Below are 27,861 nucleotides of genomic sequence, written 5' to 3' on the forward strand. Positions count from 1 at the left end.
AGCAACTATGGGTCCTACTCATAGTAGACCCATTGAAATTAATGAACCAAAGTTAGTCATGTCTATTAACTTCAATGAGTCTATTCTGAGTATTTATTTTATTATTACGTTTGTATCCCACCTTCCCTCCAAAGAGCTCAAAGTGGCGTATAAACATGGTTTTCTTCACTTCTGTTTCTATCCTTGCAACAGCTCTGTGAGGTCGGTTAGGCTGAGAGAGACAGTGACTGGTCATCCATTGAGCTTCACAGCTGAGCAGGGATTTGAACACTGCCCCCCCAAAGTCCCAGCCCGACACTGTCACCGCCCCACCACACTAGTTCCTCATAGGACTGACATAGAATACCACCCTCATAGCTTTTTCTACCCCTTATTCTTGTTGTGCTGACCATGTTCCAGATGACTGAAAAGCTATACCCAAATATTTAAAAACTCTTACATATTCAATGAGCTGTTTATCCAAATACCATTTTTTGGGGGGTGGGGTCTGCATCATTCTCAAACACAATTAGTTTGGCTTTGTTATAATTCACCATATTGTGTGCTTGTCGACAGTAAACACAATAAAAATATATTTATTTATTTATTTATTAAATGTATATCCTGCCCTTCCTCTCGGAAGGAACCACAGCTTTAAAAACATCTTAAAAAGCAATTCCAACACAGATGCAGACTGGGATAAGGTCTCTACTTAAAAGGCTTGTTGAAAGCCTTTTGAATATTTAATGCGAACACACTATGGACCATCAACCATCTGAATGAAGCTCGCAGACCACTGGTGGTCCATGGACCATAGTTTGGGAATCCCTGAATTAGGGGTCTTTTGTCTATAGCTGATGGAGCCAATTGCTAGGTAGGAATACGTAAGCCTCTTTCTCTTGGCCCCAGCCTTCTGCATCAAGCTGATAATAATATAGATCAGTGGTGGGGAATCTTTTTCAGCCAAGCTCTGCATTCCTTCTGGGTAACCTACCAGGGCTCATATACCAGCAGTGGTGGGCGGGCAGAGCAATTGATGTAAATTATACCAATGTACAGTAGACAAGCAAGAGGCATAATCGGAGTTCAAAGACACTTTCTGACCAGGCAAAAACACTCAAGGGGGTCTGTGCAACAGTGCTGGCGAGGGGTGTGAATAAGGAAGAGATGTGGCCTGGAGAGAGTTGTGAGGGCCAGATAGAGGGGCCTAGAGGGCCATATTCTGTCCTCTGGCTTGAGGCTCCCTATGCTCAACACAGACCTGCCTGAATGGGGTTGTTTATAAAAGTTTGCTTGTTTTATTTTGCTTTGCTATATTTGTGTTCTGCTTTTATATTTGAAGTAGCTGATGGCCTGGTATTCAAAAAATCAAAGCACCTAAAACATAAATGGCAGAAATCAAGAAACCATCATCAATCATTTAAAAGTTCAACCATTAATAATCGAAAGTGTGCAAAAACAAACTGGTCTTAAGGGCCCTTCTAAGCATGAGGAGGGGGGAGTCTTAACAAATCTGCTTTATGATAGGGGGTTGTATCCAATCTATTCAGAGTAGACCTATTGAAATTAATGGACGTGGCTAACTTAGGGCCATTGTTTTCAGTGGGTCTACTCTAAGTAGGACCAGCACCGGATACAACCCAGGGCTTTCCACCATTCAGGGGGCACCACAGGAAAGGCTTTGCTTCACGTATGTGTAAATTGCTCCGAACACCCTTCAGTGCTCTATGTAATGCCTGCAGTATTCCATGTAGGGCCTAGTGAGTGGTCTAGGGCAGGGATAGCCAATGTGGTGCTCTTCAGATGTTGTTGGACTCCAATCCCCATCAACCTAGCCAGCCTGGCCAATGATCAGAGATGATGGGAGCAGAGCTTAGAAAAGTTACTTTTTTAAACTACAACTCCCATCAGCCCCAGCCAGCATGGCCACTGGATTGGGCTGATGGGAGCTGTAGTTCAAAAAAGTAACTTTTCCAAGCTCTGGATGGGAGCTATAGTCCAATATTATCTGAAGGGCGCCAGGTCGGCTACCCTTGGTCTAGGGTGCTGGAGTATTGCTGAAGCTAAGTAGCTGTAGGCTTGATGGGAGTGCTTGTGAGCAGGGCTGATCACCGCACTTCCTCCTGGGGTGACGAGCCGGTGAGGTAAATTTCTCCAGATTACAGCAAAGTGTCGAAATGTACCTTGGGACCTGAAAAATATGTGTTTTGTTGCAGATTTATACCTTTAGCACAAATGTTTGCCCTCACTGAATGTAGCTTGTTCCCGATCAAAGAAACAGATGTCACTGATGTTTACAATCTACCAGTATCCTAAGGCTAGTCCCGCAAAAGAGTTCACTGTGCAACTGGTTTGGAGACTGAACTTTAAACTGGAAGTGCAGGAAATGGTACTTTCCCATTCTCCCAAACAACACACATTTTGGGGTATGTTGGCTGTGCAACATCCTCCTTTCTGCAACCAATCTGGCCCCCGTAATTCATCTAGTCTGCCAAGAGGATTAGCAGGAAGAAGGAAAGCTGTAATTTAGGCATGGGTGTCATGTCATCGCATGTAGGACCTAGGTGAAAAATGGAAATGTACTGCCTCCAAGTCGATCCCAACTTATGGTGGCCCTATGAATAGGGTTTTCATGGTAAGCGGTATTCAGAGGAGGTTTACCATTGCCTTCCTCTGAGGCTGAGAGGCAGTGACTGGCCCAAGGTCACCCAGGGAACTTCATTCGAACCCTGGTGTCCCAGGTCGTAGTCCAACATCTTATCCACTATACCACACTGGCTCTCTCTAGAACCTAGGTGGGTGTACCCTAATTCACTTTCCATCATGGGGAAGGGCTATAGCTCAGGGGTAGAGCATCTGTCTTGCATGCAAAAGGGCCCAGATTCATGCCCTGACATCTCCAGGTTGAGCTGAGAATGCTCCCCCATCTGAAACTCTGAAGAGTTGCTGCCAGGCAGTGTAGACAGTACTGAGCTAGATGGGCCAGTGGTCTGACTTTTCCTGTGTTCAACCTAATTCACCTCTCGCCAAAAAGAAAGATGATCTGACTTACAAAATTGCACAGATTCCCCCCCACCCCCACTCCTCTCTAAAACCTCACCCAGGATATCCATCTGATGGTGATGATTGTATTTATTAAGTTGATAGCCTGCCCTTCTCCCAAGAGAGCTCAGGGTGATGAACACAATCTGTGAATAAAACAATACCCTTAAAAATAAAATAAAACCTATTTAAGAGCGTCTAAAGAACATTTAAAAGCAATGAAACATAATGAAACATTAAAACAAAATGTAAAAGTAGATGTAACCAAATCGTGTCTGGATAAGACTGCTGAAACAGTTTTCTAAAACAGTATAGTGAAGTTGCCTGCCTAATGTCAATTGGCAGGGAGTTCCAGAGAGTAGGTGCTGCCACATTAAAGGGGTGTCTCCTTGCAAATGCAGAATGAACATTGTGTGGCACTTGTAAAAATGCAAGTTCCACAGATTGAATTGATCAAAGAGGCACTGTGGGTAAGGTGTTCCCTTAAATAAAGTGGTTCCAAGGCATTGCCTTGTATACCAATATTAACACCTTGAATTCAGCCCAGTAGAGAATTGACAGCTGTTTATGCACACAGTATTAAAGCCACTGAAATGGCAACAATAAAATTAGACTTATGGAGAGATGATTGATAAAAAAGCTGCTGTTCTTACATTCCTAGGAATATTGGAAGCTGCCTTATGCAGAGTCATACAATTGGTCCATCTAGCTCAATATTGCTCACATTGACTGCCAGCAGCTCTCCAGATTTTCAGACGGGAGGAGGGAATTCCCCGCTCTGTTGGGAAATGCCAGAGATTGAACCTAAGACCTTCTGCATGCAAAGCACATGCTCTACCACTAAGCTATAGACTTTCTGCATGCTAGCCTGTTAAAGGCATTAGGGTAGGCTGTGGAAGGTCACCCTCCTGGGGAGAATTGGGGGAAGAACTTGAATTTCCCTGGCAAGTCTGTTCCTCCCAAGCTTGACAATCATTGGGCGGTATGCCTCACTTGGGCTTTAGGCTTCACATACCAGTTGGCTGCCTCCTGCCTGTTGCGCTGTGTGTAGTTGTGTTGCTTAATTTCGTTTAAAAGCAGCACCACAGCAGCAGAGAGTAACAGCAGATGTTGAAATGCGAGTGTGCCAGCGTGTGCGTGCGTTTCCCTAAGAAAGCAGGCTTTTACCCTGCATCAGCATCACTGAGACTGGAGACTTAGTAAAATAAGAAAAACTACTTTATTTATAGAAATACATAGTAGATAGAAAAGGCATACCTAGTTCTAACTAGCTAAGTTGGAGGCGTAACACCCAGGTGCAGGAGTTAGCCTCATGCTTGGAGAGAGCAGAGACAAAGGGATGTCTCCTCTTTCCGGGACAGTCAGAGGACAAAGGAGTGGAAAGGGCGGAAGGAGGAGGGGCAGGTAAGCTTCCTTAAAGACGTCACAGTCTAGCGACAGAAGGAAGTCAGTCAGAGCATCACAGGTAAAAGGTAAACAAGCCTGTCCATCTGGAGGACCCTAGCTCTATCTTCCTTCTGCAGCTTAAACAAAAGAACAAAACAGGAGTTGCTCTTGCCCTACTTCCAACACTGCCCACCCAGCTGCATGTGGGGGATCTGATTCACTGATTTGGAAATGCCAAAAGTGCTCTAACAGGATGGTCTTTTTGAGCGTGCACTTGTTTGCTATTTGCACTGCCTAGTTGTGGGCTTCTTCTGGCGCCGTAACTGCTTCAACTCTTCAACTGTCCTAGGTTACTTGCCAAATGGCATCCATGCAGTGGAAGCGATGTTGGCTGCGGCAAGCATCGGTGCCGTTTGGAGCGCAACGTCGCCGGACTTCGGCATCAATGTAAGTAGCTCAATGAGAGTATGGCGAGTTCTGAAATCAATTTCAGTTTAATGTTAAAGAAACTGATGGCAGTATCCAGCTAACTCATTCCCTCAGTGCAAGAACTTACGGTTGTGCAGAAAGGTAGTTGCACGAAATGCCGGTGTATCGGCTGAAAAAGTACTGTTCCTTAGCGCAGTGTGAAAGGGATTTTAGAAATTGGTACAGAAGCACCACCTTTTTAATCCACTACACTAGCGCAGTCAGCCCCATGTGTGAAAGCAGCCTCAGCATAACAGCCTAGGAATAACAGTGACACTTGGCATCTGTATAGTGTACTTCATAGAGAGTAATTCCTGTGTGATTTTGGCAGCGCCTGTTAGTCTCTGGGAGTGAATTTTATGTTACACTCAGAATTTTCATGTTTTAAGCTATGTTCTTTGTATATTTCTATGGATAAAAATCTATGTGGTGCTGAGATCAGGCAATAGGGAACAGCTCTGCCTGACGCTTTGGAAAGCTCCTGCCAGTCACTGTAGATATTAGTCCATATTCCTAAGGCTGATGTTAGGTGCCCCCACTCTTTTTAATTGTTGTGAGCTACTTTGGGAGAAAATTATCAGAGTAGGATTAAAAAATTAGTAAATAAATAAATGGTGGGCTAGATGGATGTGTAGTTTGATCTGGTAAAAGAGAGCTTCCTGGGTGCTGACTAGTGCTGGGTTTTTTTTGTCGTAGCCCACTAGAGGGCAACAGAACTCCATGTTCATCTACCTGAGACGTTGCTATTCAAGAAACCATTACATAAATGAGAGCATTTATGATGACTAATTTAATCCCTCTTCTCTACCTCTAGTTAGGCAATGCTTTGTCGTCCTCTTCTGCTGTGTGACATGGCTTTATTTTTATTTTTCAGCAAGAAGGAACAAACTTTTTCATGATATATGAAGCCAAAATTATCCCCCTGGGTTTCATTTCATGTAGCCTATGAATTCTGCTTCATTTTTCATTAACATTACTGTCTCTCTCTACTTAGCCATATGTATTTCCCGCAACCAATGTATGCAGTGCCTGGGATCCCCCTGCATGTTTAAATGCAGGCCCAACACTGTAAGGCCGCCAGGCTGGGCCCTGGCTGAGGAGCCCTCCTTAGGGTGGGAGGGTTGGCGCTCCTGTTCCATGACCTGTGGATCATCAAGTCCTACCACCCTATGCTGCTGTGGATTGCAGAGCGGCCGGTCCCAGGCACTCCCCCTACAGGTAGTGCGAGCGTCAGTAAGCCTGTCCATGTGTCCCACCTACCTCTTCTGTCAGTCTGCATGCCATGTGCACTGTGCACACATGCCTGCCATCACCCAAGTTGGTGAGGAGGGCTTCCCTATGGGGTTGACACTCATGCTGTCATCTTGGTTGATGGCAGGCATGTGCGCTATGTGTACACCTCATACACACTGACGCAAGAGGTAGGTGGGGTACATGGGTGTGCTTATTAGCCATGTGCTGCCTGTATTGGGAGTGGGCGTTGGGCCACAGTGCCTCGGGCCCAGGTCAGGTTGGTGACCAAGTGCCCAGTCATGCCTGGCGCCATCCCTGTTTAAATGGTACAGTCATGTGGGGGGTGGTTGAGGATGCATGTTTTGGCTGCAGAACTGGCACACCACTGGGATGGGTGATGTAGATGTCATTCTTGGAACCCATCTGATTGGCTCCCACCGTGTGGGAGTTAATCACAGACTGGGTTAGTTTGGCACTAATGCTAAACAATGGTTTAAACTGGGGGTAATGTTAGTGGTCCCCTCCAGATGTTCTTGGACTACAGCTCCCATCATCCTCAGCCAGCATGGCCAATGGTCAGGGATGATGGGAGCTGTAATCCAACAACATTTGGAGGGCATCAAATTGACTACCCCGGTTTAAACTGATAGTTTGTTCAAACAAGCCATCATAAGTGGCAGTTTGCTCCTAACTTGTTTGAACAAACCAGGCTTCCTCCATATTTGAATGTAACAAGCAACTCTGGTTAGTTTAAAAGCAGAAGCAAGAGCTTCCCATTTGCTCCTCATGGCTCTGGAGGAGGGGTGGGACTTCCTGTTACCTACTCACATTGTAATAAGCCAGGGAAAGGGAACTTGTGGCCCTCCAGATATTGTTGGACTACAACTCCCATCAGCCCCAGCCAGCATGGCCAATGCATGATTATTTGTTTGTTTGTTTGTTACATTTATACCTCACCTTTCTTTCACCATGGAACCCAAGGCAGCATACATGTGGTTCCCAGGCTGTCTCCCATCCAGGCACTGACCAGACCCAAACCTGCTTAGCCTCAGCAAGGTGGTGGCCTCATGTGCCTTCAGATCATAGCCTGGGACCATGACAGAAGATGGGATTTATAGTCCACAATGTGTGAAAGGCATCACATTGGCTACCCCTGGTTTAGCATTATGGCCAAAAAAAGAGAGCTCTTGTAACAAGGGTAATGCTTAAAGGGTCCCTGAGTTTTGCAATCTGGAAAACCTAGCGTTTGTTCCCATCTACACCTCTTAATGGCTATATTAATGTTTGTCTCTTTCATTCAGGGTGTACTGGACAGATTTTCCCAGATTCAGCCCAAGCTGATCTTTTCCGTGGAAGCCGTCATTTACAATGGGAAAAAGCATAATCACTTGGAAAAGCTTCAGAACGTTGTAAAGGGTATTGACTGCCTGGCCCTTCAGCTCACTCTTGTAATGAAGGAATGAATGACTTTTATCATGATAGTTCAGCAGTCTATTACCTGAAAAATGGCTGCATTGGAGCCACTGTTAATTTCCTAATTGGTAATCTTGTGGGTTGCTTGGGTCGTGTGTCCTTGGCCTTTGCGGTTGTATCCAATGTAGCTCTAAGTTCCAGTCACTTAGCAGAATACTGTTCTGCTGGTGAAATGTTTTGTGCCAGTGGGACATTGTGGTGCAAAAGGATGGAGAAGCAGGTTGCTGGTAACTTTGTTCCACAATCGATGGTGCAATCTGTGGTGCAAAGAGTTTCTGCTAGTGCAGCTGCTGGGTTGGATTCCTTTGTTGCGCAACACTGACACATCTATCATCATCTAGTGCAAGAGCCCTTGAGCTAGCGGACAGAGAAGGTTGGATATAGCTCCTAGTGTTGTGGTGCTAAGCCATGGGACAGAGCCCTGGACGGTAGCTCTAGATAGGCTTCCCCTTTGGCCTGTTGGTTGGTGGGATGCTGGGAATGTGAGTAGATGTGCATGCACAGTGTGCCAAGTGTGGCCTGTGTGGATTACACCTACCGTAGCTGCACTTCCAAATGCCCATCCAATGCATTGAACACAATGGGGTTTGCTGAAGCTGTTAGCATGGGCTTCATGTGAACAGCTTGCCATGCAGAGCAGTGTCTGCTTGCATCCTTGGCAGCAACAAGCATTAGCCCAATCTGTATAATGTTCCCAGTTTGTTCAAGTGAGAAGAGGTGATCCTAAACTCTGGAACTCATTTCCATGAGATATGGTGATGTCCATCAACTTAGACTGCTTTAAAAGGGGATTAGACAGATACTGTACGTGGAGGATAAGACTATCAATGGCTACTGGTAACAATGGTTATATACCACCTCCAGTCACTGGGGAACAGCAATGGGAGAGAGCTAGTGCACTCGCATCCTGCCTGTGAGCTTCCCATATGCATTTCATTCACCTCTGGAAAACAGGATGCTGGCCTAGATAGGCCTTTGGTCTGATCCAGTGGGGCTCTTCTGATATTCTCAGTGATCTCAAGTGCTCCTCACTTCCCTTCTTTCCTCCTCTTACATATCTGGCTGAGCAGACACTTCCTGCTTTGCAAACCAGAGTGCCCTGTGACATTGTCAGAAAACTGGAAACTCCCGCAAACCATAATCAAGTGGCTATCTTCATTCATAGGGAATGGAGAAAGCTGTTTCCTAGTTCAGGAACTAGTTTCATGGGAAACTAGTTTAACAACCCAATATGTCTCCACAGAAGCAAAGCTATGAGGGGTGAGGAGGGAGAATATTAGTTCATTATCAATCCAATTAAGAATGGTTTATTGGTCTGGGTATTTTACATGTGAACTGGGTCACTGTTGAATGAACTATGGGTATTAGGAAGACACTTTAAAAGTGGGAACAAGTTTAATTTCTCCCCATTTAACCCGTGAACTTTTCTTTTCTTTCAGGACTCCCAGATCTTAAAAAAGTAGTGGTGATTCCGTATATTACCTCGAGAGAATATATAGATATTTCCAAAATGCCGCACAGGTATAAAGTGAGCTGAACAAATTTGTGTGTGTGTGTGTGGGTACCCGTAATTGTGATTAACAAAACAGAGGTTTTTATTGTATTAACAAAACGCTTCAGCTTCCACCTTCATCAGCTGCCAACATACAAATGCTGTTACCAAGGTGGCAGTTATAGAGCTTTGAGGATGGAATGCTCAGAGGGGCTTCATTTGCAGAACCTAAGTAGTGGTGGTACTGTCCTCCAGGTTCAGGCCATGTGGTGCCAATGTGTCCAGAGAATATATCCAAAGGTTCTCCATCTCAGTCAGTGCTGCTGGGTCTGTTGGCATCTCTATAGCTGCTATAGAAAGTCCAACAGGCTGTGGCCCTCAGTACTAAAATGTTTTGCAAATGGTTGCTCCACTTTTTTTGTTAAGATTGCCGATTTGTGGTTTCTGAAGTGTGTGCGTAGGTCAGTTGTAGTTTTTCCTACGTATTGGATATGACATCCTGGTCTTTTGCATTCGATGACATAAATTATATTGCAGGACCTGCAGGTGATGTTATGTTTGATGTAATAGGTCCTGCATATATATAGAGATAAAAAGTGGGCTGAACAAATGTACATATATATATATATATGTGTATATATGTGTATATATATATATATATATATACACACACACACACACACACACACAGACAGTTTTGAAAGCAACAAACCAAACTTCCCCAAGCTTGCTCTGGATCCCTATTAGGATTCCGTTAATCACCTAAAAATAGATACATGTGTGATTAACAAAATAGAGGTTTTTATTGTACTACCAAAACATTTCGGCTTCCACCTTCTTCAGCTGCTAACATACAAATGCTGTTACCAAGGTGGCAGTTATAGACACCTGACAGGTGGCTGTCCAGCTGCCTCTTGAACGCCTCCAGTGTTGGAGAGCCCACCATCTCTCTTCTTGGTTCCATTGTCATACTGCTTGAACAGTTAGGAAGTTTTTCCTGATGTTCAGTTGAAATCTGGCTTCCTGCAACTTGACCCCATTATTCCACGTCCTGCACTCTGGGACGATTGAGAAGAGATCTTGCACTCTGGAAGCAGTGATGGTCACCAACTTGGATGGCTCTATAAGGGGATTCACCCAATTCATGGAGGATAAGGCTGTCAGTGGCTACCAGTCATGATGGCTACATGTTATGTCCAAAATCAGAGGCAGGATGCCTCTGAATACCAGTTGCTGGGCGATCACAAGTGGGGAGAGTGCTCTTGCACTCCGGTCCTGCTTGCAGGCTTCCCACAGGCATTGGGTCGGACACTGTGAGAACAGGATGTTGGACTAGATGGGCCATTTGTCTGTTCCAGAAGGGCTCTTCTTATGTCAGTGTCCTTTACCCTTGGGGATCTTGTTGTACAATGTGTTGGTTCATGTTGCCTGTATTTTTAACATTTTTTAAAAAGTTTTTTTAAGGAGATCTGCCATTTTTGGAACTGTGGCACACATTGCATGAGAGAGCCAGAGTCGTAGTTTGAACAGGGATAATGCGCCTTCCAGGCCTGTCTGCCCTTGGGACTCTCCCAGGGGACACCCCCCATCAGCCTCACTTCACACCCTCCCTTTTTGCCTGGCTGGAGGTATCCTTGAACTCTGAGAATGGCTTTAGCTGGCCCGGATGGAAGACAGGGAGGAGTGTATAGAAACTAGCCTACCGTACAAAGGTAGAAATGACATTCATGCAGGCCTCTGGCCCTGTTCACCACTGGCATGCGGCCTCCGGAAAATTGCTCATAAGGGAATGTGGCCCTTGGGCTGAAAAAGGTTCCCCACTCCTGGGTTAGAGTGCCTGACTAGGATCTGGGAGACCAGGCGCAGCCATGAAAGCCCCCTCTTCCTGGGTGACCTTAGACCAGTCCCTATCTCTCAGCCTAATTTACCTCACAGGATTGTTGTGAGGATCAAATGGGGGGGAGGAGAAGCATTATGCCACCTTGAGCTCATTGGTGAGGATATAAATGTAATAATAAATGAATAACAAAAAAATGAATGTTACAGTTTTGTTTTGATAGTGATTCTAATCCCCCCTGTTTTTGTTTGTTCTTTTTTGTTCAGCATCTTTCTAGAAGACTTTCTCGCAGCAGACAAGGGAGGCCAAGCCCCACAGCTGGAGTTTGAGCAGCTCCCTTTCAACCACCCTCTTTTTATCATGTATTCCTCTGGCACGACAGGCGCTCCCAAGTGCATGGTTCATTCAGCAGGGGTAGGTCTCTTTACTACCTGGGATTACGTAGTCTATGTACAGTGAGCTGTCTTGGGAGGCATTCTTCAGTCTTCAAGGAGGCTGAATTGGCTTGGTGGATTTTGCTAGCATGCTTTGGCTGGATCTACACACTCAGAGGAATGAGGTGGTAGAATGGGCTCTGCTGCTTTAGATTGCAGATGAGGAATTGCAATTTTGAAGATCCCTGCAAGCAGAAAATTAACCCAGCTGGTTTAGAATCCCTCTTCCTGAAGTGCTATCTTTTTCCCTGCTGGGAGGTGGGTTTTTCTACCTCATAGGAGGAGCTTCCAGTAAGGGTATCTCTCACTTCTAATCTGACATGGTACAGCCTACTCTACCTGTGCAGCAGAATGAGAAGAGGATTGGTAGATTGATGGTAGAGCCTATGCATTGTATGCAGAAGGTCCCAGATTCATCTCTTCAGCATCTCTTCAGCTTAAAGATGGATCAGGTAGCAAGTGAAGGGAAAAACTTCAGCCTGAAATCCTGAAAAGCGGCTGCTAGTCGGTGTAGACCAGCCTTTCCCAACTAGTGGGCCACCAGGTGTTGTTGGACCACAACTCCCATCAGCCTCAGCCAGCATTGCCAATGGTCAGGAAAGATGGGAATTGTGGTCCAACAACATCTGGTGGCCTACTAGTTGGGAAAGTCTGGTGTAGACAATACTGAGCTAGATGGATCAAAGGTCTGACTCAGTATAAGGCAGTTGGCCAAGCCACTGCATGGTTTTCACTTGGAGCAAGTGATGACAATAGAATATATGGGCCCTTTGGATGTTGCAGGACCACCCCTTCCATCATACCTGACCATTCATTGGCCATGCTGGCTGGGGCTGATGGACTTTCGATCTGAAGCATGATCCTCAAAGCAGCTATCCTAGTGGCCCACGTTTCCCCCAGCTGCAGGCATATCTAGAATTCTGACACTCCTCACTCCAGCATTACTGTGATTGGTTGAAGCTATCAAAACAGCTCCTGGGTCAGGCCTCCCAAATACCATTTCTCTTCAAGACCTGTTCTAACTCGTTTGACTGGTTTTGGTAGTGTCACTTGTGCAAGCTCTGCACCATGTGTTACAGGATTTCTCTCTCCTCCTCTCCTCCACCCCAGTGCCCCGGAGATTGGAGGCTTGGCTCTTAGTGATGCAATGTGATGTGGTTACATAGGAACATTGGAAGCTGGGACTCAGTTAAGAGTATTTGCCCATCTAGATCAGTGTTGTCTGCTCTGACTGGGAGCAGCTCTCTAGGGTCTTGGGCAGAGAAGGGTCTTTTTCATCACCTGTTTGCTGGTCTTTTTAACTGGAGTTGCCGGGGATTGAACCTGGGACCTTATGCATGCAAAGCCTGTGATCTGCCACCGTCCCATCCCAACATAGTTCACATAAGCAGGTCGATTTTGTGGATTGCCATTTTGATTTAATGGCCTGGTTTACATACCATGTTATTTATTTATTTATTTATTTATTTTCATTTCTAGACCGCCCATAGCTAATAGCTCTCTGGGCGGTGTACAAAACGAGATTAAAATACGATATAGAATAAAATCAGTAACAAAGGAACACATTAAACTAAAAACATTAAACATAAAGCATTAAACATTAAAATGCCTGGGAGTATAGCCAGGTCTTAACCTGGCGCCTAAAAGAAAGAACCGTAGGCGCCAGGCGTATTTCCTCCGGTAAGTTGTTCCACAATTCGGGGGCCACCACAGAAAAGGCCCTAGATCTAGTAACAGTCCTCCGGGCATCCTGGTGAGTTGGTACCCGGAGGAGGGCCTTAGATACTGAACGAAGTGAACGGGTAGGTTCATAGCGGGAGAGGCGTTCCACAAGGTATTGCGGTCCCACACCGTGTTAGTATTTAAGTATGTTTTACAGCAGATGAGTACCCTGCTCAAATGTCTCTGCTTTGCCCCAGCCACTCTCGGCCATGCCAGGAGCAACAAGACACAAGCCTTGTTTTTTCGTGTTTCCTGAACCAGAGGTTCTGGTTTATTTCCCCCCAAACAAACCATGAACAATAAACCAAGAACAAACCCTGGCTCCTTGTGGTTTGTCTGGGAGCAATAGACCCCACAAACCCAGTTCAGGTGAGATGACAAGCCAATGCTTGTGGTTTGTTGCTTCCAGTGTAGCCATCGGGGACAGGGACAAAGCCATGTAAAACCTCCATGTAAAGATGCAGTATATTGCTGTTGCTGGGAACCAACAAAAGGAAGGGCTGCTGCTTTCATGCCCTGCTTGGGGATTCCTTGAAACTTTCTGATTGACCACTGCAGGAAACAGAATGCTGGGCAAGGCAGACGGTTGGTTTGATTTACAAGGGCTCCTCTTCTGTTCTTAATCATCAGGCCATACTGCAGTCGACTATAAATTAATTTATCACCATTTGCTGCAAAGCTGCCATTTCTTTAATTTTTAGAATATGCAGCTTATTAGGATTTCTTGGGTTTTAGAATTAAGTTTTAATTGTTTTGAGTGCCACTTCAAATGGCAAGTCAGCTGCAAATGAGATATATGAGCAGGAAAGTAGTGCTTCTACTTAAAAATAAGTTTGTGATAAGAAAAGGGTTAGGGAGTAGCTGAAATCTTATTTTCAATAATTAAGAAACCGGCATAAGTTGAGATGAATTATGTTTCAGTAATATCAAATTGCTGTTGATTTGCAATGTGGGGTTTGATGTGGCTTGATTATTCTATTGATGTGTGTCTGTGGTACCTGGAAACATCCCCCTACTTTTTTAATTTTAGCTTTCTAACGTAATTTAAACCTGTGAGAGCTGCTACCATTTGCATTTCCCATGTGCCATTTGACACTGTTTATTAACCCCCTCCTTCAGTCGTCAATTTCAAAGCAAATCCTTAAACATGAATTTAAAGGGGGATTCTGTGTATGTGTATCTCAAGTAGTAGATATGGAAATAAATGCAGTGAGTAGTTTTCAAATATCTAGCTAAGCTAACAGAGACATGCACAGATGTCTTTCATTTTAAAAAAAAGATGCTGCTGCTGATGATGATAATTTGCTGTCTGCACTCACTCAGGGCTGCTGGTTCAGGCAGAATGCTGTGGATCCTGGCTGGGGCTCATGGGAGTTGAAGTCCAAACCACCTGGGAGGGATCAGGCTGGGGAAGGCTGTACTAACCATAGTTTAGTGCAGCGTGAGTGAGCTGCAGTGAGCCTTGCGCTTGCATGCTGTGCCTTCCCTTCTCCTCCTGAACAGCTAGGAGATGTTTGGAAGCTTCCATTTCTGCTTAACTACAGTTTGCCTTTTCCTTTGAACTGACAAACTATGGTTATCATGAACTATGGTTTGTTTGAAACAAGCTGTTCATGTTGTGTGAAAGTAGTTTAGAGGAGGGACGGGGTAGCTGTGGCCCTCCAAATGTTACTGGATTACAACTCCTACCATCCTTGGTTGTTGCCTGCTGGGGCTGGTATGTGTGAGAGTGCCCCAAATTGACCACCCACGGTGCTGCTTTCGGTGCAAGTAGCTGTTAAGGAACCTAGGGAGCTTAATTGTGCTGTCTAGCTCAGTATTATCCACACTGACCAGCAGCAGCTTTCCAGATTTCAGACAGGGGACGTTCCCAGCCCTACCTAGAGATGATGGGGATTGAATCTGGGACCTTCTGCATGCAAAGCAGGTGCTTTCCTGCTGTGCTATGGTCCTTACCCAGCTGGAAGACCTTTGACAGGAAAACATTTAACCTCAGCTCCCCGTGATCGCAGTCCAGATCTCCCCCATCTGCTTTTACTAAACAACGCCCAGTTCTACGCATGTGCTGTACAAAACATATAGTTCAGCCTTCAGTGCTGGAGCCCAAATTGGGGGACAATAGTGTGGTGCCACTAAATGCAGCACTGTTCTGCTAGATCAATGGTTCCCAAACTTGTTTCCCCCATGAACCCCTTGAAAATTGCTGGTGGCCTTGGCAGGCGGCTTCATAATTTTTCCACCTGCTGTAGCAGTTGTAATGCGCTGTGCTAGGTGCTGTAGGATTTTAAATTGTATTTTTATTGCTTGTTTTATTTCTTATATTGTATTTTAATGTGTTACAATTTGCATTCCATGGAATTCAAAGGGTAATACCATAGAATACAATACAGTAGGGCCCCACTTTACAGCGCTTCGCTTTACAGCATTCCACTAATACAGCGGTTGTGAATTGTAGAAAGGCCCCGCTTTACAGCGCTTGTTCCGCTTTTACGGTGGTTTTTTGCCGCTGGGCGCCATTTTGGTCAATGTAAGTCAATGGGATCCGCTTTACAGCGGTTTTCGCTTTACAGCGGGGGTCTGGAACGTAACCCGCTGTATGAGCGGGGCCCTACTGTATAAGAAATAAAACAAGCAATAAAACTACAATTTAAAATCAATGGATTTAATTCGGACAAGCTATGGAGCACCTGAATGAGGTTTATGGACCACTGGTGGTCCATGGACTACAGTTTGGGACTATAGGTGGGTAGGAGAAGGAGATTCTGGATACAGTCAGCAGTTAGGGGGTTGCATCCAGCAAAGCCAAGCTTGGAGTAGAGCTCTTGCACTCACTGGGTTTAAATTAGTCACACCTGTGGATTTCAATGTGTCTACTCTGAGTTGGACTTGGATAGGTACAACCCACAGGTCTCCAGCTTGAGTTGGAGCAGCACAGGCTCTCTGGCTGCATTTAAGGCATTATTTGCATAAAAACATGCATTAATTAATTGCCTTGTATGCACATGTCTCAAGGTGATACAGAAGATACAATAAAAATAGCTTTAAAAAGTTCACAAACAACAGCAGATAAACATAAAAGCAATGTGCAGTAAACACCCATGGCAGAGACCTGTTGATGCACCTGGGAAAGCTTTTCAGAACAAAAACATCTTCACTTGTTTCCAGAAAGTGTAGATAGTGGGTGTATGTCATATCTCAAGAAGAATGCTGTTCCATAGAAGAGAGGCAGCCACACTGAAAGCCCTGCTCGGAGGTACTGAGGAGCAGGGATACAACATTTCTTTGTATTAAAACTGGATGCCCCTGGGATGGCTGTGCTAGATTTTTTTTTAAAAAAACCCAATCCTAGGGTTGCACCATCAATGGGGCTGGATTGAAGAGGCAATGTGTGGAGATGTGAAGGCCCAGAAACAAACCAGATTAAAAAAAAAAACTGGACAAAACCAGTTTTCCTCCAATTTTCCTGTTATTTTTCTGGGCCTTCAGATCGTTAGTAACGTGTCCTCCATGGAACCCTCCCAAATCAGAGCCCCCCATCTTAATTGGCGATTGCAAGCCGCCATGTTAAATTTCTCACAATGCCCCAGAGTGATGACGCACTGGCTGCTCTGGGACACTATAGGACATTACCACCCAGTGTTGGAGGGCCAGGGCAGGCATCTGTACTGGTAGGCGTTGCTGGGGCACTGGGGCCTCAGCAACTGCCCGAGGGTGCCGGGTTCTTGTGCTGGGCCTGACCTCGGATGAGCTGTCCCCACCTAGTGGCCTCAACCCACTGGCATCAGATTTTTTCCAGTTCTATTCTCTTGCCAAAGGAAGGAGGTGAATGAGGAGAAGAGGCAGTGCTGAGGTTGAATGCAGACCCTTCCCTAGAAATGTGGTGGTGGGCTTGCTGGGCTGGAATATTGTTGCAGAACAACCAGAACATAAAGTCAAGCAGCCTAGCATGTTTAGCGTCATTTCCTTGTATTTCAAAATATTGAACACTAGCAGCTTTGTACTCAGTGTTGCTTGGGAATTCTAAGAAACCAAAAAATCAGTGCAGTTTTGAAAGCTCCAGTCCACTATCTTGATTCAGAATTGTGTCTAATTGTATCCAAATATAGACAAAAACCTGCTCCTCGATTTCAGGATCTGTTGTGCCAAATTTGGTTACAAATCTTTAGAGGCGTTCAAATGCAGAGTGACGAGGCAAACAACTTTTCAAAACATATAGTAGATGATAAGGACTCAACTTAAATAAGAAATGGTGTAATGCCTGTAGTATAAGCCAGTGCTTTTGCACTCATTGGTCATGAACACTGGAAGGTGGGAGCAGATCTGCTTCTCAGTAAGTGAGTGATTGGCATACTGCTGGCATGCTTTTCCTTATCTGCACAGGTGAAAGGGCAAGAGTTCCTTTTTCAATGAAGGCTGAAAACTCTATGGGGGGAATGGCTACGCACTCTAGCGTCTCCCTCTTGACCCCAGCTCTTTATGGATATACCATTCTCTGGCATCTAAAAGCCTGGGAACTTGCTATTTTTGTTTCAGGAGAGCTAAACTCAGCAAGTAGGCAGACCTTCACATCCTGTGTAAGTGAGCGTGAAGAGTGGCATGGAACCCAAGTAGCAGAAGTGGTTCTCGCCCCTCCACCCCAGTTTATTCTCACAGCAGCCCATGAGGCAGGTTAGGCTGGGAGATAGTAACTGGTTCAAGGTCACCCACTCTAACCATTACACCACACTTGGTTTTCTCTTCCCCTCTCAAAATGTCTGCCTTTTTTCCTTTTAAACCAGGGGACGTTAATTCAGCATTTGAAGGAGCACATTCTCCATGGTAACATGTCCAGCAGTGATAACATCATGTATTATACAACGGTAAGTGGCTTGTTTTTTAAACCAGGACTTTTAACACCACACACTCTTTGGTTGTCTGACTGGGTTTGCTGTGTATATTCTGTGTCAGATGAAAAATCCTGCCTTCTATAGCTCAGATTAAAAAACGATGATGAAGCAAGTATACAGAAACTGGTTTGTTTTAGGTAATTTATCTGTGCGTGTGATGAGCCAAACTTCTTGAACCTCCATGCCGCAAATAAAAATGCTTACAGAATTGTACAGCTCTTTAAATCCCAAAGTTCATTTTAAGTTGGGCAAGAGCACTATTTTATCTAAATTTTTAAAGGAGATACCTTTACCCCAGTCTGCATCTGTATTGAAACTGTTTTTAAGATGTTTTATTGTTTTCCTGCTTGCTGTTTGTCACCCTGGGCTCTTTTTTAGAGGAAGGATGGGATATAAATTTAAATAATAAGGTGATTGATCATGAGTTTTGACTAATTTGATCCACTGAGTAATGATTACATTTTCATGTGAACAAACAATAGTTCAGAAAAGCAAAAAAGCAGACTTTTGCTTTGAACCATGTGTGTGTATTGTGATCAGCATCTCAGGGGCATTCCCTCCTGTGTGAAGCAGGTCCTCTTAAAATGGACCTTGCCATCTGCAGAGTATGAACTGTTGCCCAATTAACTGAGGCACCTTTTTAATTGCATACAAAGCTTCCTTATGTGGAGTCAGAACATTGATCTGTCTGGTTGTCCACACTGTCTTGCAATGGTGCTCCAGGGTTTCAGACAAGGAGTCTTTCTTTAGCGCTACCTGGAGATGCTGGGGATTGAAGCTGGGACCTTCTGTATGCAAAGCAGATGGTCTGCCACTGAGCTACAGCCCTTGCCCTCGTGATTGGATGATTTAAACAGTGGATTAATTGATAAAATGCAGGAGCCTGACATAGCCAGTCTTGATGGCCCTGTGCTGTGGACGTCAGTGTGGGGTATGCTCGGAATAATACCTGCAGGCAGCAGTTTTGTGACAGCACCTGGATTTTGACACAACTGTGTCCTTGAGAAGTGCGAGATTGGCTTCACAGCTCTGGAAATAGGTGAAGACGACAAGGGCCTCAGATATAAGAATTTGCAGCAAAACGGAGAGAAGCTAATGTGTCTCTTTCTTCCGCCCCCCAGACTGGCTGGATGATGTGGAACTGGCTGGTGTCTGCTTTAGCTGTAGGTGCATCTGTGGTCCTGTATGACGGGTCGCCGCTTGTTCCGTCCCCCAACGCCCTCTGGGATTTGGTTGACCGACTAGGGTAGGTAACCAGAAGTTCCAGCATAGCAAAACATCAGTAGGTTATCCTGACATAACCACTTGGTTTTTTAAGATGCTTCCGGTTCTAAGCTATTGACGAGCTCCAGGGGCTGATCAAAGTGTGCGATGTGGCAGAAACGAGAGAGAGAGGCCACATCTATACCATACATGTAAAGCAGTATCATACCACTTGAACAGTCATGGCATCCCCCAAAGAATCCAGGAAACTGTATTTTGTAAAGGGTGCTGAGAGTTGTTAGGAGATCCCTTTTCCCTCGTCACAGTAATATACTTTCCAGAGTTCCCTGGGAAGAGGGATTGATTGTTATTCCTAAATATCTTAATTGGTTTTTCTTTCCACTTATATCCAAAACTATCACCTACTTCCTGCATTGTCTCTTTCAATACATTCAATCCCATCATTTCGGTTTTATTTATTTTGTATCCTGCCAACTACAGTCCCAGGAACAATTAAGATTGCCTTGGTTTGTACATTTTGGATAAGTGAGCTTTATAGGAACACAGGAAGCTACCTTATAGAATAAGGTAGAATTGTGAAATTGTTCAATATTGTCTACACTGACTTGCAGCAGCTCTCCAGGCTTTCAGGCATGAGTCTCTCCTGGCCCTTCCTGGAGATGCCGAGGATTGAACTTGAGGCCTTCTGCGTGCAAGGCAGACGCTCTACCACTGAGCTCCAGCCCTTCTCCCTTGAACAGCTCCTTGGAAGTTTGGACTAAAACCTGGAGCAGATGCCACTGCAACGGAGCCACCAGCCACTGCTGGTGGCAGCTAAAGCAAAGCTGCAGAGCACCTTAAAGATAGGCTTGCTGTGGCATAAGCCGAAATTTGCAATTGAAAGGGACTTACCTTTTAGCAACAGCAACCATAGCAGCAACTTCTTTTTTTAACTTTTATTTAGAACATCACATCTCCACTGTTGGTGACTTGGCAGTGCACAATCTCATTTCCCCCAAATGATCTGGATGCAGCATTTGTTATGGGGCGTAGAATGTGTATGTATCAGGAGGAAATGGTGCCCCCTGGTGGCTGTCATTCCCTCCCACACCCCCACACACCCCGGTGGGTGCAATTCCTGCCCCCTCTTCTTCTGTAGAATAGCTCTGGGCAGTCTGGGAGAGGAAAAACTAGTGTCTGGGCTGCTGAAGAAAAGAGAGATCTTATTTGCTGCAGGTGGAGACAGAGGAAAAGAGACTTTTTAAAAAAAGGAAAACCTGCTCTGCTGCTAAGTGCTGAGCTGCTGCACCCACTCCCCCCCCCCAAATGAAAATAGCTGAACTTCCAATTTCAGCAGTATCCATCTCAGCCCTGTTTAGGAGTAATGGCTTGGGGGTGGTTGGCTCTTCCCTATATTGTTATTGTTGTTACTACTTTTACTAAATTTCCTCCTGCTGGGAGGAAGGGCAGGATATCAATCAAATAATAAATAATATAAAAAATAAATTTATGTCCCACTTTTCCTCCAAGGAGCTCAAGATAGCATACAAGCATGGTTCTTCCCCTCCCAATTTTATCCTCACAACATCCCTGTGAGGTAGGTTAGGCTGAGAGACAGTGACTGGCCTAAGGTCACCAGGTAAACTTCATGGCCGAGAAGGGATTTGAACCCTAGTCTCCCAGGTCCCAGTTTAACACTCTTAACCGCTACACCATATTGGCTCGCAATTGATTGATTGGATTTCGCATCCAGCCTTTACCATGAGGTCCCAAGGCGGGTTGCAACAATAAAATCTTCAGTTATAAAACAGTTACAGCCATAAAACAAGAACAGTGTAAAAAGAATATAAAGACAGTTCCATATATAAAACAATTGAAAACAACTCCAAATATAAACATGATGCAAACACTTAAAAACAATTTCATATATAAAAGTGATTTAAAACAGTTCCACTACAGAAGCAGACTGGCCGAAAGATCTCCACTTAAAAGGCTTTTTCTGGCACTTGTACCCTGCCCTTTAGCTAAAAAAAAGCCTCTTGGAGAGGCTTACAAAAATCAGTATTAAGATGGTCTGTGTCCTCATGCTGATCATCTAAAAAGACATGTCACATGAGGAAAACAGAAGAGGAGGGAGGAGGGGAAAGCAAACAAGCTCACTTTCTTAGAAGTCACAGTTCTTAAACTCACAGTTGATGTCTGTGGTGATTCTGGCTGCCTTGCCCTTTATAAAAGAGAACCGGGTTGGTGTAAAGGTTAGGGTATTGGGCTATGATTTGGGAGATTAGGGTTTGAATCTCCACTCAGCCATGAAGCTCACTGGGTGACCCTGGGCGAGTCACTGCTTCTCAGCTTAACCTACCTCACAGAGTTGTTGTGAGGATAAAATGGGGAGGGGAGAACCATGAATACCACCTTGAACTCCTTAGAGGTACAGGTGGGATAGAAATATAAGAAATAAATAAAGATGATGGGGAAAGTCCCTTTTCTAAAGCACTCTTCCCCCTGAATCGGATCCAGGAGCAGAGCTGGTGACAACATGCAGATGAGGAGAACGCAGCTCTTCCCTCAGACAGCTGACTCAATGGTAGTGAGAACCCTCACGTTAATCGCCCTCCCTCCCGGCTGCTGTCATTGGCGGTTCTGGCTGTCTTGCCTTCCCTGGAAACACTCTTCTCTCCCCCCACCCACAAATGTCAGATCCAGTGGCAATTTCCAGGCCAGGAGTACAAGGCCGGTCCTCGCTGCCCGCAGTACTCAGGAGACATGCCCAGTTCAGCATCTCATGCACAGGGGCCTGATGGCTGATCTCCTTTGACAGTAGTTAGTTGCTTGAGTGTGGGCAAGGCCAGAGCATCTGGGAGAACTTGCTTACTGGAAGTAAATCCTTTGTGGGTGTAAAAGAATGAAATACTGCCTCCCACTCTTGTTTCAGAAACGCAGCATGGGCGATAACTGTAGGAAGCGTATGAAGTTGGCCTCCAAGATGGCTGTCCTTGCACTATGCCCCCAGTATTGAGGGCTCAGTGAAAATGACTACTTATTCCCACTACCTTCAGTGAGCAAAACCTCTTTTCTCTTGTGGCACAAACGTTTCTGTCACTGAAGGGTGCGCAGAATGAGTCACTTAGCCTTGGATAAACGGTCTCCAGCAGTGGAGTGGCTCGAGGATGAGAGAAGGCAAGAAAAACTATATCAAACCTTTTTAATGGCTGCATGGGAACGTTCTGCCTCCGCTCCTCCTTCGCCGTGTTTGATAAAGGCCTGTGAAAAATTAATTATGTGGAGTTACTTCAAAATCCCTCCCTCCCACACACACACACACACACCTCCCTACAACTTCCTTGTTAAGTAAATAGTCTAGTGTGCAAACCAAACCAAACCCCCACACAGCTGTGCTCTTCAGTATGAGTGCAATTTTAGCAAAAAGGTAAATACAATTGTAGCTTTTAGATATTGCCCAGTTACAGCAGCCCTTGAGACATGACTCGTAGGCTGAATGTGGAACCAGTGGACCCTTGGTGCAGTCAGGAGTGGGCAGCTCAAGGCAGGGCAGCTCTGCGACTCTTTTTGGAGTCATCTGCCAGAGCACCAGGGCAAAGGACGGACCCTCCTTGCTCTGGCAAGTGAATGAGGCCATGATGAAGCTTTTAAGTTTTTAGTGACAGATTAACATAGCGCAGGGGGTTCCCTAACTGTGGTCTGCGAGACCACAAGCTTTATGCAGGGGATCTGTGGTGTGTTTGTGGATTTGTGGTTGATAACGGAAGGTGGCCCATCCATCATATTTCTCATATTGACTTTAATTGCATTTTAATTGCTTCTTTTATTTCTTATATTGTATTTTATAGTTTGATTTTAATGAAATTCAAACTGGAATATAATAAAATACAATCTGCAAGAAATAAAATAAGCAATAAAAATATAATTAAAAATCGTACAGCATCTACTGCAGTCCATTATAATTGTTACAAACAAGCAGGAAAAAAATCATTAAGTGGGCGCCAAGGCCCTCAAGTGGTCCATGGAGAAAAAAAGTTTGGAAACCACTGGTGTGGAGGAAGTTGGGAAAATAAATCAAGGAGAGATTGGATACCTCTTTCCTTTTCTTTGACAGAGTTCCTGCTTCACACTATCAGTTTAAATGGCAGCACTTATTACAAGATGGTTTGCATTTCCAATTAAGAGTGAAAGGTTGCATTTCATCTAACAGAAGATCTCATGTTAAAGTTCTATGCCAGCCTTTCCCAACCAGTGTGCCTCCAGATGTTGTTGGACCACAACTCCCATCAGCCTCAGCCAGCATTGCCAATGGTCAGGAAAGATGGGAGTTGTGGTCCAACAACACTGGTTGGGAAAGGCTGTTCTATGCAGTCAGAAGTAAGGAGTGCTGAGATCAGTGCTGCTTACTCCCAGGAAACTGCATACGATTGCAGTCATGCTGAGCCTCATAAGTTGTAATGCTATGTGCTGCTGTTTGGCAAATGGATCAATCCAGCTGCCGGCATTTCTGGACTCTCGGAGGCGTGATTGAGGGCTGTCCTCATGATCTCTTGCACATCAAAATGCATCACACCGCCAATGACTAAGATGATAATACTGATCTGCCTTGCAGGATTGTGTTGTAAGGATTGTTGGGATAGTTTATGTGAAACATTATGAATGCCTGAAAGTGCTGTATAGATCTTGCATATTCTTATTTGGGAGATAAGAAAGACAAATTGCTGCTTGCTTCAGAAATGAAGACTTGGAAAGTTTTAAGTAGCTTAAGGATGCTTCCAAATTATGAATGCTCATTGAGCATTCATCCTGATTTGTTTGCAGAGAGGTTAGATGCTGCTGCGTCAGAGCAAGCATCACCCCTCCCCTTTCTGTTTTCCCATCAATCTCCTTATCACAAAAAGTCCGGTCTTTTGGGGAAGCAGGTTTGTTGGACAAGGCCTCCTGATTCACTTTAATTGCATCAACCTGAATTTGCCAGTATGTGATTGAATCCTTGCAACAGTCTGGAAGTATGAGAAGTTGCTCCTTTTTGTTCCACCTTGGAGGTCCTCCTTCAGGCCTTGCCGTCATCTAAGATAAGGCAGGTTGTTTTCCTGGGAGAAGACTTCCTTGGTTGTGGTGCCCAGGATTTGGAGTGATTTCCCAGGAAATGACGTCTCTCACTTCCTGCATTTTGGTGGGCATTGAAGACGGCAGGCCTCATTAGAATTGTGATTTCATAGAATCAGAGAATCATAGAGTTGGATGGGGGCTATAAGGCCATCAAGCCCAACCCCCTGCTCAATGAAGGAATCCAAATAAAAGCATACCCGAGTGGTTGTTCTCGAGCTGCCTCTTGAATGCCTCCAGTGTTGGACAGCCCACCACCTCCGTACGTAATTGGTTCCATTGTCATGACATTCTAACAGTTAGGAAGTTTTCCTGATGTTCAGTTGAAAACTGGCTTCCTGTAACTTGAGCCCATTTTTCCATGTCCTGAACTCTGGGACGATCGAGAAGATATCCTGGCCCTCCTTGTGGGACAACTTTTCAAGTACTTGAACAGTGTTATATCGCCCCTAAGTCTTCTCTTCTCAAGGCTAAACATGCCCAGTTTTTTCAGTCTCTCCTCATAGGACTTTGTTTCTAGCCCGCTGATCATCCTCGTTGCCCTCCTATGAACCCTTTCCAGTTTGTCTGCATCCTTCTTAAAGTATGGTGTCCAGAACTGGATGCAGTACTCAGGATGAGGCCTAATGAGCACCGAACAGAGGGGAAGCAAAACTTAACGCGATTTGGAAACTATACTTCTATTAATGTAGCCTAAAATAGCATTTGCCTTTTTTGCAGCCACATCACACTGTTGGCTCATATTCAGCCTGTGATCAACAACAATCTCAAGATCCCTTTCACATATAGTATTGCTGAGCCAAGTGTCCCCATCTTATAACTGTGCATTTGGTTTCTTTTTCCTAGATGTAGAACTTTGCACTTATCCCTGTTAAATTTCATTCTGTTGCTTTCAGCCCAATGCTCCAGCCTATCAAGATCCCTTTGAATTTTGTTTCTGTCTTCCAAGGTATTGGTTATCCCTCCCAATTTTGTATGCAAATTTGATAAGCATTCCCAGCACCTCGTCATCCAAGTCATTAATAAAAATGTTGAAGAGCACTGGGCCCAGGACCGAGCCCTGCGATACCCCGCTCGTTACCTCCCCCAGTTTGAGAAGGAACCATTGATAAGCACTCTGCATACGGTTCTGTAGCCAGCTGTGGATCCAGCCCACATTTAGCTTGCTAATCAGAATATCCTGGGGCACTTTGTCAAAAGCTTTGCTGAAGTTGAGATATATTTGCAGCATTCCCACAGTCTACCAAGGAGGTTACCCCATCAAAAATGAGATGAGTAGTCTTCTTATTATTTTTATTTCACCTGCTGCCATTTTAAATTACTGCTCAAGGTCAGGTCCAACATTTACTGTTTCAGTCAAAAGGCCTTTGCAAAAATTCATACCAACTCCAAAGTGATGTGATGCAGCAATAACTAAAAATACTATGTTTATCAAACACAATAAATAAAAGCCAGAAGCAAGGATTATTTTAAAAAGAAAGAAGCGTTAAAGTAAATAATAAAATAATGATCCATTCAGGATTTTGCTGTGAGAATTGATTGCGAACTCTGAAAGTTATCTTGGCTGGATCCTTCCTAGTGGGAAAAGATCCTACAAGTCATAAAAAAATGATACCTGACAATGGATCTTGTTTCGAAGCAAGATGGTGGTCCAGGTTTTGTATGGAATAGAAGTCTGGGGCTGGAAAGAATCAGTTGTGAAACTGGTATGTTTACAGTTTAAATTACTGTTGCAAACTGCTGTTTGACCCTCTATATTATTCTCCTTTTAGGTTGTCTCATCTATTTAATGATACATTTTCAAAGTTGGACATACATATTTTGGTATCCTTTCTTGGCCTTCCACAGTTCAATGCTTTCTAGGTTCTTTAACCATAATTTCTTATGTCTGAACTGGCAAAGGATAGATGCAAGGATTAGTACAAACCAGGATCTTAAACCATCTTCAAGCCAGGTTGTTCTGATCCAAATAACCATAGTTTGCCAGTTGAGGCGTAACAAGAAACTATGGTTAATGAACACAGGAAACGCTGAGTCATGGCACGCAGAAGGGGAACAGGCTGGTACAAGTATGGTGTATATATGTCTGAACCAGGCCTGTGTACCCAGTAAAGTTGCATACAAATATATAATAAATGACCATAATATATTACGATTATCCTTTTTGCTTGTAGTATCACCATCCTTGGGACAGGTGCCAAATGGTTGGCGGTGCTGGAAGATAAGAACCTTAAACCATGTAAGCATCAAGACACCCTTTGATTTCAACTCTGGAACATTGTCTCTTTGTTTTTCCCCTCCTAATTAGTTCCACAAAGGCATTATTACTCCCATAGAGTTGTTCCTTTGCACATGAATCATAGAAACACAGGAAGTGGTCTTATATCAAAGCAGACCATTGGTCCATCTTAGGGTTGCCAGGCTCAGGGCCTGAGACTGATCCTGTATTGTTAGGAGAAGAGAAAGTCAGCCAAGTGCAGGTGCTCTTGCAACCCTGTAATGGGGAAAAAACACCAGGTGGAATTCTCCCTTCCCCCTGCACAACTTTTAAAGATACAGAAGATCTCTTGGAGTCTGGGCCTGGCAACAAAGAGGTCTTCTGTGTCTTTAAAAGTTGTGCAGGGGAAAGGGAGAATTTCATCTTGTGGTTTTTCCCATTACAGGGTTGCAAGAACACCTGCCCTTGGCTGACTTTCTCTTCTCCTAAAGATACAGGATCAGTCTCAGGCCCTGAGCCTGGCAACCCTACTACTAGCCATGATGGCTATGCTCTGCCCCCACAGTCAGAGGAAATATGCTTCTGAATACCGGTTGCTGGAAACCACAGGAGGGAAGAGTGCTCTTGTGCTGTGGCCATGTTTGCAGGCTTCAGAATAGGGTGTCTGGTTGGCCACTATGAGAACAGGATGCTGACCTAGATAGGCCCCTGGACTTATCCAGCAAGGCTCTTCTTACATTCATGTTCTAGAAGGTAACAGGAGAGAACTGGCTACATTTTAAGCATTTTGTTTTTAAGGGTACAATTAAAACAGAATAATGATATAATGCTGCCTGGTGCTTTCTCCAAAGGTGAAACTCATAACCTCCAAACGCTCCACACCATCCTATCAACGGGTTCACCCCTCAAGCCTCAAAGTTACGAGTATGTCTACAAACACATAAAGAGCAGCGTTCTGCTGGGATCCATTTCAGGTAGGGGCTTTTTGAACTTGAGCCTTGACCTTTGATGTTTAAATGGGGTACAATTTTGAGGGATAAGTATGCTGGGGTTGCTAAGCAGCAACAGGAGGGTACCATTTGGATTTTTTTTTAAAAAAAGCTGAACTTGCCTTTTAGGGAGCTAGAAACGGACAAAGTTACCTCTTTCCCTTCCAGAGTTCCAACATAAGATGTAATTAATCCCTGTTAATTTTAGATTATTTTTGCTGGGGTTTGGCTATGATTTTATATAGCACCGTGCCTGGTCCCTGCCCCAAAGAGCTTACAATCTAAAATTCAGCAAGAATATAAGAACATAGGAGGTGCCTTAGGCTGAGTCAGACTGTTGGTCCACGTAGCTCAGTATAGTCTACACTGACTGGCAGCAATTCTCTA

The 27,861-nt window shown here is 44.6% G+C and overlaps 1 protein-coding gene across 4 annotated transcripts in view; it reads left to right on the forward strand.

Annotated features, from left to right (window-relative positions):
- AACS (acetoacetyl-CoA synthetase) overlaps positions 1 to 27,861 on the forward strand; it is an 83,097-nt gene that overhangs the window by 33,248 nt on the left and 21,988 nt on the right. For all 4 annotated transcript variants that reach the window (XM_061602859.1, XM_061602856.1, XM_061602857.1 and 1 more), the window contains exons 5-12: positions 4,757 to 4,854; positions 7,410 to 7,524; positions 9,021 to 9,102; positions 11,177 to 11,324; positions 17,845 to 17,925; positions 19,074 to 19,198; positions 26,442 to 26,506; positions 27,337 to 27,459. In XM_061602859.1, the coding sequence (XP_061458843.1) occupies positions 4,757 to 4,854; positions 7,410 to 7,524; positions 9,021 to 9,102; positions 11,177 to 11,324; positions 17,845 to 17,925; positions 19,074 to 19,198; positions 26,442 to 26,506; positions 27,337 to 27,459 (837 nt within the window). The remainder of the gene's footprint in view (positions 1 to 4,756; positions 4,855 to 7,409; positions 7,525 to 9,020; positions 9,103 to 11,176; positions 11,325 to 17,844; positions 17,926 to 19,073; positions 19,199 to 26,441; positions 26,507 to 27,336; positions 27,460 to 27,861) is intronic.

This window comes from Rhineura floridana, chromosome 19 (assembly GCF_030035675.1).
Source record: "Rhineura floridana isolate rRhiFlo1 chromosome 19, rRhiFlo1.hap2, whole genome shotgun sequence".
In the NCBI taxonomy this organism is placed as follows: Eukaryota; Metazoa; Chordata; class Lepidosauria; order Squamata; family Rhineuridae; genus Rhineura; species Rhineura floridana.